Genomic DNA, 11,292 nt, shown 5'->3' with positions numbered 1-11,292 from the left:
TCTCTCCGGCAAGGGGACACAAAAGTGTTGTTGTATCGATCCAACGGCACAATCCGGCCGGCCGGCCATACATGTGAGCTACGAGATGAGGAAAAGAGGTTAGTGTTTTTCTCACCATTAGATCTTGAGTCGGAGGTAGTAGCTCACACGATTTGGTCCCGAATTCCTAATATCACGGCCGCCGCCCGCTAGTTTCCATTAGCCACCGTCAGGAATCATTGTTGTTTATAAACTTGAGAAAATGGTGATTCTGCGATGGCCGCCACAAATTTCCGCTGCCGGCGGTAGATCGTTTCTCTAGCTATAAACATAATATTAATATGGTCTGATACGCTAATCCTTGCATTAGTTAGTAGCATTTCTGCCGTTGTACTCACATGTATTTACTCGATGTTAGATAGAGATCTAATATATTATTCATCTCTGTTTAGCTGCACTTCTCTCACAAAAAAAAAACAGAACATATCTTTACACCGAAAATACGAATTCAACTTGCTAATTTTATGATCATATAGGTAATGGTGGAGCTAAATTTGCACCCACAGTTGCAAAACCTGTGTTATTTTCTCATACAAAAATTATGTGCAACTATTGCAAAATATACATTGAGGATTTACGTGAGACTTGATATGCATATTATGTGTGTGATAGTTATCTCTTTCGCCCCGCCCCCCCCCCCCCCCCCCCCCCCCCCCACACACATGTTTAAATCCTGGCTCCGTCCCTGCGTATCTCTCTTGTATGTACTACACATCCATATATTGCATGTACTAATTTTTCGAGCCATAAAAATTCATATTTTCAATGTGCCCGAAGGAGGTCAGGATTTTCACCGGAAAAAGTGTAAACCCTATGAATAAACCGCGGGTCAAGCATTTACGTGGGACCCATGCAGCAGTCCAAGAAGCGTTGCAGTCGACACCACTCACCACGTTCGTGCAGGTGCAGCCGCATCTCCAGGTCCAACGGTTGCCCCTCCTCTCCTGCGTCACCCGCTCTCTATCCGGCCACCCCGCCCAAACCCACCGCCACGCCGCGCGCCTACCCAGCCCCCACCCCTCCTCCGCTCTACCGCAGTGGAGTGGAGCTCCACTCGGAAGCCCCATGCCCCCACGCTAGCTGATTGCTTTGCTGCCGGCCGGGAACCCAGCTGAGATGGGGCTGGATTTGGTCGGCTTCAGCTCTCGGGTGCTGCCAACCAGCGTCGGGTACGCCGCGGACCGGCGCCACGCCCGTGGCGGAGCCGCCGCATCCCACGGCTTCCTCGCCTGGAGGAGCCATCCGAGGGCAGCTCTGAAGGACGGCGCGGTTTGCTCTTCGGAGGGCGGCGGCGGCGGCGGGGCGGAGTCCACGCTGTGCGTGTCCGCTCCGTCTGAAGATGCCAGCCGCACCGGTGGAGCGGCAGCGGATCTTGGCCGGGACATCGCGGACGGCATCACCGCCAGCCAGGCGAGTTCCGCGGGGAGGAGGAAAGTGGGGAGGTCATGGAGGAGGCCGCCGGGCGGAGACAAGCCGGCGAGGGCTCCCAGGCGCGCCCCCGTGAGAAAGGATCCACAGGTTCGCAGAGTTCTAGTGAACGATCCCGATGTGAATGCGATTCTGTCCGGCGTCAGCCGGGAGTCCAGCATCGAGGAGTGCAACTCCGTTCTGATCCGCCTGGAGAAGCACAGCGATGTGAAGGCCCTCGACTTCTTCGTGTGGATGAAGGCCAACGGGAAGCTCGAGGGGAACGCCGACGCCTACCGGCTGGCTCTCCAGGCCACCTCCTGGAAGGAGGACTGGAGGAGGGCCGAGCTGCTGCTCCACGAGATGGTCGTCGTCTCGGGTTGCCGGCTCGACGCCCAGGCGTTCAATGGGCTGATGTATGTCTGTGCCAAGAGGAGGCTTGCTGATTGGGGAACCAAGTGGTTTCATATGATGTTGGAGAGGGAGGTGCAGCCGAATGTGTCCACATTTGGTATGCTCATGGGCCTTTACCAGAAGACTGGGAGCCTCAAGGAGGCCGAATTCGCTTTCGCGAAAATGAGGGAGTGCAATGTCAACTGTGTCAATGCTTACTCGGCTATGATCACTCTGTACACGCGTTCGCGCCTTTTCGATAAGTCTGAGGAGGTTATCATTTTGATGAAAGATGATGGGGTTGCTCCAAACCTGGAGAATTGGTTAGTGCAGCTGAATGCTTACAGTCAGCAGGGCAAAATGGAAGAAGCAGAGTTGGTGTTGCAGTCCATGGAAGATGGTGGTGTTTCCCCAAATGTTGTGGCGTACAATACTGTGATTACAGGGTATGGAAAGGTTTCTGACATGCAGAAGGCGAAGGAAGTGTTCCACAGACTTGAGAGTTCAGGTTTAGCTCCTGATGAAACAACTTATAGATCAATGATAGAAGGTTTTGGCAGAGCAGATAAACACCAAGAGGCAATTTCGTATTACAAGAAGCTCAAGAGTTCCGGTTTTCAACCAAACGCGTCCAATTTTTACACAATGATTAACTTAATAGCAAGACATGATGACAGTGAAAGCGCGGCTGAAATTCTTAGGGACATGAGGGCAGCAGATTGCCAGTGTTCATCTATTGTTACTATTCTTGTCCGGGCATACGCAACAGTCGGGAGGATGCATAAGGTTCTACCAATTCTGCGATCATGCTTCTACAAGAAGGTTTTGTATGATGCTACCTCATGCTCTATTTTAGTAACAGCGTTTGTTCAGAATTCTTTATTAGAAGAAGCTCTTTGTGTATTGCGTGAAAAGAAGTGGAAAGGTTCTGATTTCGAAGACAATCTGTATCATATCTTGATATGTTCCTGCAAAGAGGCTGGCAGTTATGAAGCTGCTGTAAGGATATACAGCCAGATGCCAGAGTCCCGAACTCGTCCAAATCTCCGCATTTGCTGCACTATGATTGATGTTTTCAGCACCATGGAGAGATTTACTCATGCTGAAACTTTGTACCTTGAGCTGAAGGCTTCAGCTTGTGCTCTTGACATGATTGCTTATAGTGTAATTGTGAGGATGTATAATAAAGCTGGGAGACCAGAAGATGTTTGCTCAGTTCTGGAAGATATGGATAAACAAAAGGAAATAGTTCCTGATAAATACCTTTTTCTTGACATGCTTCGGACTTACCAGAAATGCGGCCTGCTCGAGAAGTTGACTGATACATATTATCGGATACTCAAGAGCGAGGTTGAATGCGATGAAGCCATGTATAACTGCATTATTAACTGCTGTGGCCCAGCGATACCAGTCGACGAGCTCTCGAGAATTTTCGACGAAATGATTCAACTAGGACACCTGGCCAGCACTGTCACCCTGAATGTGTTGCTAGATATATATGGAAAAGCTGGGCTTTTTAACAGGGCTGAGAAGGTGTTTAGCATGGCCCGGAAGCAAGGACTGGCAGATACCATATCATACAACACTATCATCGCGGCGTACGCGCAGAGCGGGAATTTCCGCAGCATGAATTACTTCGTCCAAAAGATGCAGGACGCGGGGTTTCCGGTTTCTCTCGAGGCGTACAACTGCATGCTGAATGCTTATGGGAAGTCAGGCCAGCTGGAGGAGTTCTCTGCTGTTCTGCAGAAAATGAGGAGAGCTAGATGTGACTTCGACCACTACACTTACAACATTATGATGAACATATATGGGAGAAAGGGCTGGATCGAAGGCGTCGCCTACGTTCTTTCAGAACTAAAGAGCCGCGGCATTGAGCCAGACCTGTACAGTTACAACACATTGATAAAGGCTTACGGGATAGCGGGAATGCCCGAAGATGCTGTCAAGCTGATGCAGGAGATGAGGATCAAAGGTATCAATGCTGACCGAGTAACGTATACTAACCTCATAGCAGCTCTACAGAGGAATGAGAATTTCCTGGAGGCAGTCAAGTGGTCCCTCTGGATGAAGCAAACCGGAGTTGTAGGCGTCGGAGCTCGCCCATAATGTGCCCTGAGCATTCAGGGTTTGGTTGCACATAATACTGCGAAAACACTTGCCATTGTTCTCTTGTATCGGGTACATACATATATTGATATATAGTGCCATTTGTATAGAGCAGCATAGCTGATTGCCTGATTGTAAATCTGCCATTAGTGCCATGGCAAGGGGTTGAAAAGTTGTGATGATGGATGAAAGAAAGTCAAAAAGAAATCCAATTCGGATGTGTTTGTGCTTCTCCTGTTATTCAGAAAGTCTCATGTGGTTTCTCCCGCCTCTGCCTTTATTTGGGCAGAAATTTGCCTGAATTTTTGCATATTTTGTTTTAGAACAGGGGATCTGCTAGATGAGCAAACATCATTTCCCTAAAAAAATTAAAGGAAATGGGACAGGGAGATTTTTTTTCTCAAACGGGATAGGGTGAAAATTTGGAGCTTTAAGATAGGGGATCTCCTTAGACCCAACAGCTCATGAAGCATCAAGTAGTTCATGAACCAAGCATTCGGAACACATGAGTGTTCTAGACTCTGTTATTTCTACCGGCTGGCAGCAGTTTTGGCCACTAGAGTACTTTTGTAGAAGTAGTTAATCATCCAATCTTTGACCTTGAATTTAATTTTCCAGTTTGGATAGTTACCAGTTACACTTCCCCTGCTCAAGTGCTCAGCTGAGCTGAGCTGAGCTGAGCTTCACCCAACGCCACCACTTCCTCGGTCCGAGCCTCCAAGATCACGTCTTCACCACTCCCTCGCCATAAAGAAACCCGAATGCCGAGCTCCTCTCCATTACTCAACTCCATCTCCACGTGACGCGAGCGCGCGGCTCCATGCCCGCCCCCTAGCCCGCGCCGCGACCCCCCGTCGAGCTCCTCCGTCAAGGGATCCGGCGAGGACCGATGCTGGAGGAGGAGCGCGGTGCCATGGAGGCAGGCGGCGGCGGGTGGGCGGAGGCGGCGCTGGAGCCGGTGCGGTGGGTGCGGATGCTGTGCCGGGAGCTGGGCGCGACGTTCGTGGCCGGGGTGGTGCTGGTGTACGGCCTCAACCAGGGCTTCGCCGGCTCCTTCTTCCGGGTGGCGTCCGACTACTACTGGAAGGACGTGCAGCGGGTGCAGCCGGCCACCGTGCAGTTCCTCTCCATCTTCTTCCACGTCCCCTGGGTCCTCAAGCCCCTCTGGGGGGTCATGACCGACGTCCTCCCCGTCCAAGGCTACCGCCGCCGCCCCTACTTCGTCTTCTCAGGTCAGCCAAAGCCATGAATGATGAATCCATCCACCTCTCCCAACTCATGGATGAGATCGACATTTGTATTAGCCTGTGTAGATAGACATTGTGACTTGCAGGTGTTGTTTCAGAGAGTATGGGCATAAGAGAACATGTTACTTTTCATATAGATTTGAGGATGCCAGATAGGGCATCTTGGTTTCCATCCTGGTCGCCGGAGCATACAGCATTTCCGTTGTACGAGTAGTGAGCAATGGCATGCTAATTGTGTTCTTGGTGGAGGGTCTTTTGAACACTGCTGTCGTCCTAACTGAAAACAAGTGCACGCCGACCACGTTTGAGGTCGAGAGCGGTTGGGCAGCTTATATGACAGAATTGTGGACGAAATTGTGTTAGCTCAACTGATTTTTCTTACTATTGCTGGCTTGATCTGAGTTAGTGGGTGCATGTTTTGGACCAAGCTGTTGATTTGCCCGCACTGTGGGGGCATAGACTAGACTGTTTGGTATATATCGCTGTCAGCATCTTAGTTAATTCATTGTGGCGGCATGGCTGTACATGGATTGCATTGTTTGTAGGCATATGCAAGTGTCTACAACTTGGGACACCTTGCAACTATTCATCTGTGCAATTTATCACATTTGATTATATTTATTATCCACTCGAAAGGATCGATTATACTACAACAGCCGATGATGCGGGTTAAAATGTCTGAGGACAAAACAACACAGGCTAGAAATTGTTACAGAAAATAGAAAAACTAGCACTAAATTTAGTGGTCCCTTGTTAAGTACTATCAACAAGAACCAATGGAAATATGCAACACATTATCTTTTTATACTAGATAAGAAAGTGTTGTAAACCATATGCTGAGAGATATGAGGAGCTCATGTAAGGCACTTCCACGCCAGAGATATTCGCGGTGTACTATGAAACTGTTAGTCTGACTGACTCTGACACAAGTCGAATAACCCGAAGTTGAATAGCTGTTATGATAATAAACTGGCAGAACTGGTGATTTCTGACTTTTCCACCAACTAATCTACATGCTTGATTAGATGTGCCGCATCTGTTATTGTTTCAAATTGCATAGAAGTATCGTAAGTCCTAACATTTCAATGCTCTTACAAGGGGTTGCTGTCCAGTAACCTCTGTTGTGTCCTTTACTTACAAGTGCTTATAAGCGTTCATCATTGATATTTGCCACAAGCCCACAATTATAGACGTGATTGAAAAATACGCTCTTTTTTGTGGTTGTAGGAATGCTTGGAATGTTTTCAACTGCCATTCTTGCCGGTGTCGGACTATCAGTGACTTCTGCAGTAGTTTGCTTCGTGGGAATCTCCACAGCAGTTGCCATTGCTGATGTTACAATAGATGCATGCATCGCAAAGAACAGTATTGACAAGCCAGCATTGGCCCCAGACATGCAGAGCCTTTGTGCATTCTCGTCGTCGCTAGGTGCACTTATTGGGTATGCTACAAGTGGCATGTTTGTCCACCATCTAGGGGCACAGGTAAACTACGGTCCAAATTCTTGAAGCTTATTTAATTGTTAGTTTCATTTTTTTCGGTAATGCTATCTGGCTGACGTTCCCTGGGAAGGGGATGGCAAATGAACGCTGTTTGCTCGCAGTTTTAGTTGTGACGCAAGATCAAACGATGGCAGTGTTTGCTTTCCTTCTTCCCAGAAACTGCCATGCTGTTCTGAAGAAACTGCTAACCCCCACACAACTAAAACTGCCATCTAACGTTCGCAAATACCACCCCCTCCCAGCAACGTTCGCCAGGTAAGAGGGTCCCATTTTTTATGCTGCTTGACTGAGAAACTAAATTTTGCATGCATTCTGATTTAATGTAGGGTGCATTAGGTGTGATGGCTTTACCTCCTACTATGTTGGTTTTCCTAGGATTTTACATATATGAGCTGAAAATGTATCAGCATAACATGAAAGAGAAGGTACATTGATCAGCAATCTTATTCCACCTACTGCTTCTTTTGCTCCAAACTCATTAAATTTGTTTCTTGATGTCTGTATGTGGTGAACAGGATAGTCTATCATTCTATCTAACATCATCCCATGTTAACTAGCTTGGCCAAGCTGGGTGCATTTATAGTTTTATACATTATTCTCCTGGAATTGTACCATATTAGCAAATTAAGTTAATATGAATCTGATGTTTAAGTGACTGGAAATCTTCAGGTATCTTGTTTGAAGAAAATTATACCTTTCTCAGATGAATTAAACTGAACCTAGACAGTAAACTGAGGAAAGTGTACTTGTAAACTTTTATAAGATCGTTAGAAAATAAGAATCTAACGATGGAAGGAACTGCACAACCTCCAAATTTTTCGCTTCTTACTGAAATGCTAATCAAATGCAGGTTTTGAACAAGGTTACTGTGGCAGTTAAAGGGATGGTTCAGACAATAAAGTATCCAGTAGTGTGGAAACCATCTCTTTACATGTTCCTTTCGCTGGCCCTCAGTATCAGCACTCATGAGGGGCAGTTCTACTGGTACACTAACAAGGAACCGCCTAATCCTGGATTTTCACAGGTAGAGCTTTTGTTTATGACCTGCTTAATGCTATTGCTTACTGCTAGGCTTGTTACACAAAACAAAGGAAGTCTTGATAAAATATTATCTGCACCTTAGTGGCTTGGCCCACCGGATCGCCACTCTGCATGAGCCATATATACATACTGCAGGTCCCTTTGGGGACATCAAATAAAATTTGAACAATACAGAGAAGATTAGCATGCCCCTGCGCAAAGTTATAAATTCTGTATAATGTTTCAGATAATTAACTTTGCAATCAATATTAGATAAAAAATTTCTTCAGTGCATGCATGTTTGTAGCTCCTGCAGTCTAAAATTCCTTCTTAACTTTCTTCAGAATATGGTTACCTAAAAGTCAGTCTGTCAATATTTTCCAAAATTTTAGGTTGATGGAGGAAGTAGCTTAGTCATACATTATCTGAGAAGTTATCTTACTCATCTAGGTAAAGCAGGTGCGTATTGACTTTTGGAAAATTAATGAAATACCAATGGGATTTGATTTGTCTTTTGTCACACTGGTGTTGATTGGATCACAACACAATATGGCCCTGGAATTTAAAATATTTCCGCCCCAATAATATTTTTACAAAAAATATAACATGCAACTATAAATTCCTTGCTTAGCATCTTCCATCTCATGAGGCTTTTTTTTCCAATGAATGAATTTAAAATCACTTCTTATCTTTTATCACCATTTTTTTAAGATAAATATCGCCACTGTTTTCTATCCAAAGGATATAAATAAAACACTAGAAGTGCCTGAGCGGCAAAACTACGAAAAGGTTGAAAGAAAATAGAGAAGACTGAGATCTTGCGCGTCAATCACTCTCAGACAACTGAATATAACACAATCAAGATCTATCAGAAAGGCGAGCTAGATAAGAAGGTGCCTACTTTCAAATCTTGGAATCTAGGATGCAGCCATGCATTTCCTGATCCCACAATCTTGCTTGTTCCACAATGATGTCCCCAATGTCCCAAAAAGATTCCTTACTAAGATAAAGTGCATCATTCCAACAACCAAAAATATCTTTCAGCTCTTAAACGGTAGCGCATAGTCTCCATGTTCGAGCATTGCCTCTAATAATGTAGTGTAGTAAACTTTACGGGGCATGCATGTTTGGAACGCTGGAGTTTCAGAGTAAGCAGTTGAATTACAGAAACCAGTCGTTCCAAACTGGGCTAAAGGTTTTGTGATTTAACACAACTGAAAAAAATGACGGCACATTGAGTTTTAGAGTGAACTGTCGAGAGTGTTGATCAGCTGGCCTTCATCTCCATGCATGCAGCAATTTGTGGGGATGGTGCACGCCGTCGGCGCGGTGGCGTCCATGGTGGGCGTCCTGATCTACCACAAGAACCTCAAGGACTACCCGTTCCGGAGCATCCTCTTCTTCGCCCAGCTCCTGCACGGCGCCTCCGGCCTCCTCGACCTCACCTTCGTGCTCCGGTGGAACCTCGCGCTCGGCGTCCCGGACGCGGCCTTCGTCACCCTGGAGGAGTGCGTCTCCCGGGTCGTCGGCCGCGTCCGGCTGATGCCGATGATGGTGCTGAGCACCAAGCTCTGCCCGCCGGGCGCCGAGGGCACCTTCTTCGCGCTGCTCATGTGCATCGACAGCCTCGGCATGCTGGTGGCCAAGACCGGCGGCGCCTTCGTGCTCCGGGCCCTGCACGTGACGAGGACCGATTTCAGCAACCTCTGGCTCGCCGTCCTGCTGAGGAACCTGCTGAGGCTGTCCGCGCTGGGCGCCATCTTCCTGGTGCCCACCGCCGACCAGACCGACGTGCTGCTCCCGCAGGACCTCCTCAGCTCCGGCTCCCCGGTGGCTGCCGCCGGCGACGAGGAGGAGAGGTTGTTGCAGCTCGGGAAGCTCACTTCTCGCACTGACGACGATGTATGATCCACACAGGTACTGTGTTGCGCGACACACACGCACAAAGAAAGAAAGAAAGAAAGAAAGGAAAGGGAGGGAAATAGAAGTACTCTCTCCAATTCAAATTAATTGACGCAGTACAATTTTAGGAAGTACTCTCTCCGTTTCAAAATAGATGACCCAACTTTGTACTAATACTTATCCACTACAAAGAAAACAGTAGATTGGCTTTGATAGATGGCGCAATGCAGCTCCGATACCACTGCACAAAGTATTATGTTTCTTCTCAACATGGAACATCTTTTCGTGAAATATCAGTGCTCCAAAAATGCTAGTTTCAAAAACATTTTGGAGTACTGATATTTTTTTGCCACGATTTCCACGAATGTCATTTCATGCTTAAATTTTGTAGGCATACGTAACATTTGCCAAAGTTTACTAAAAAAATTAGAATTTGTTTACTTTTTTTTATTTTATTGTTCACAAAGATGCATTTGAGTTTGGGATCAGAATAGAACTTTCAACAATACATGATGAAATACAAAGGAATACAATATTATCTTTGGGCGTCCATCCACTCATAGGTAGAAGTTAACATCATAACCTAATTCGTAATCCTTACTTGTCCTATATAAATCCTGCAAAATGATACATTGTAGTCATAAGGGTCAATACATCAAGGACGTGTTTGGTTGCTGCATCGATTTTGGCTGCATTGCATGTGTTTCTCATATGGGCCTAGCGGGCTCACATATAGGTTAGCTGCATGAGGGGACTAAATTTGGCCCGCTGTTTGGTTGGCCGCATTGCATTAGGCGCATAGATGACATGTTGCTTGGTTGCAACCTGCATAAGGTGATGTCACCATTTCTCACTAGTGGTGACCTTACCACACACGATCTGAACAATTTCACTTCTAGCTACTGTAACATCCCAAAATTTGAAATTTTGGAATGTTATGTTAAATAAATAATTATGATTGTTTGTTTGTTTGTTGTGTGATTGATTGTGTGAAATTGAGTGGAAATTAAAACTTTTGAAAGTTGGATGAGAGGGAATAAAAGGACTTTCCCAAAACTTTCATCTTGCATTTTTTATCTCCATGAATTCAAATTCATCTCATCACAAAACCCTAGAGTGAAGATAATATGACTTTTTCCATTTAAAGAAATGAAAAGGGGTTTGAAAATGATTTGAATTCCATTTGAAATATTTCAAATTTAGAAAGTTTAAGAAACTCAATGAGTTCATAAAATGACTTCTTCAAATTTGAAGAAAGAGAGTTGTAAGTTTCAAAGAAATAATTTGGGAGTCACTTTGAAGTTATTTGAAACTCATTTTTCCTATTTGAAGTTGTTTGAATTTTCAAGTTTCAAATCCTCTGAAAACTATTCAAAATGAGAGAAGAAATATGACACTTCAAAATTCAGAGGGCATTCGAAATGTAACTTGGCCAAGGGAAAATAGAAAAAAAGAAATTGGTTTGAAATTCAAATTTCAAATCCAATTGGGAGTCATTTGGGTTTATATTCAAATTATTTGTCTCCTAAAAATAAATAAATGGAAACAAGGGTAAAATGATTCCCTTCAATAGAAAATTAGGAGAAAATAAATTTGAAATCATTTTGCTATTTAAAAAATAATTTTTATTGATTTTAAATGCAACAGTAGCACGGTTTGACTTTTATGAATTT

The 11,292-nt window shown here is 45.3% G+C and overlaps 2 protein-coding genes and 1 pseudogene across 3 annotated transcripts; all 3 read left to right on the top strand.

Moving 5' to 3' along the window:
- Nucleotides 1-982: 982 nt before the first annotated feature.
- LOC123103840 (pentatricopeptide repeat-containing protein At4g30825, chloroplastic) lies at nucleotides 983-4,188 on the top strand. Its single transcript, XM_044525523.1, has one exon. It carries the CDS (start codon nucleotides 1,156-1,158, stop codon nucleotides 3,946-3,948), a length of 2,793 nt encoding a protein of 930 aa, XP_044381458.1. The 5' UTR covers nucleotides 983-1,155; the 3' UTR covers nucleotides 3,949-4,188.
- Nucleotides 4,189-4,392: 204 nt separating this feature from the next.
- LOC123103841 (probable folate-biopterin transporter 6) lies at nucleotides 4,393-9,888 on the top strand. Of its 2 annotated transcripts, XM_044525524.1 has the most exons (5): nucleotides 4,393-5,180; nucleotides 6,423-6,679; nucleotides 7,024-7,122; nucleotides 7,548-7,721; nucleotides 9,014-9,834. In XM_044525524.1, exons 1-5 carry the CDS (start codon nucleotides 4,838-4,840, stop codon nucleotides 9,623-9,625), a joined length of 1,485 nt encoding a protein of 494 aa, XP_044381459.1. In that variant the 5' UTR covers nucleotides 4,393-4,837; the 3' UTR covers nucleotides 9,626-9,834. The 2 variants fall into 2 exon arrangements, with proteins under 2 accessions (XP_044381459.1, XP_044381460.1); XM_044525525.1 differs by lacking the exon at nucleotides 7,024-7,122 and having other exon boundaries at nucleotides 9,014-9,888.
- On the top strand, nucleotides 7,874-7,970 carry LOC123109134 (uncharacterized; annotated as a pseudogene).
- Nucleotides 9,889-11,292: the final 1,404 nt, after the last annotated feature.

Source organism: Triticum aestivum, chromosome 5A, assembly GCF_018294505.1.
Source record: "Triticum aestivum cultivar Chinese Spring chromosome 5A, IWGSC CS RefSeq v2.1, whole genome shotgun sequence".
In the NCBI taxonomy this organism is placed as follows: Eukaryota; Viridiplantae; Streptophyta; class Magnoliopsida; order Poales; family Poaceae; genus Triticum; species Triticum aestivum.
Note: the sequence above shows the minus strand (reverse complement) of the source record. Positions and strands in the feature narration are given on the sequence as shown.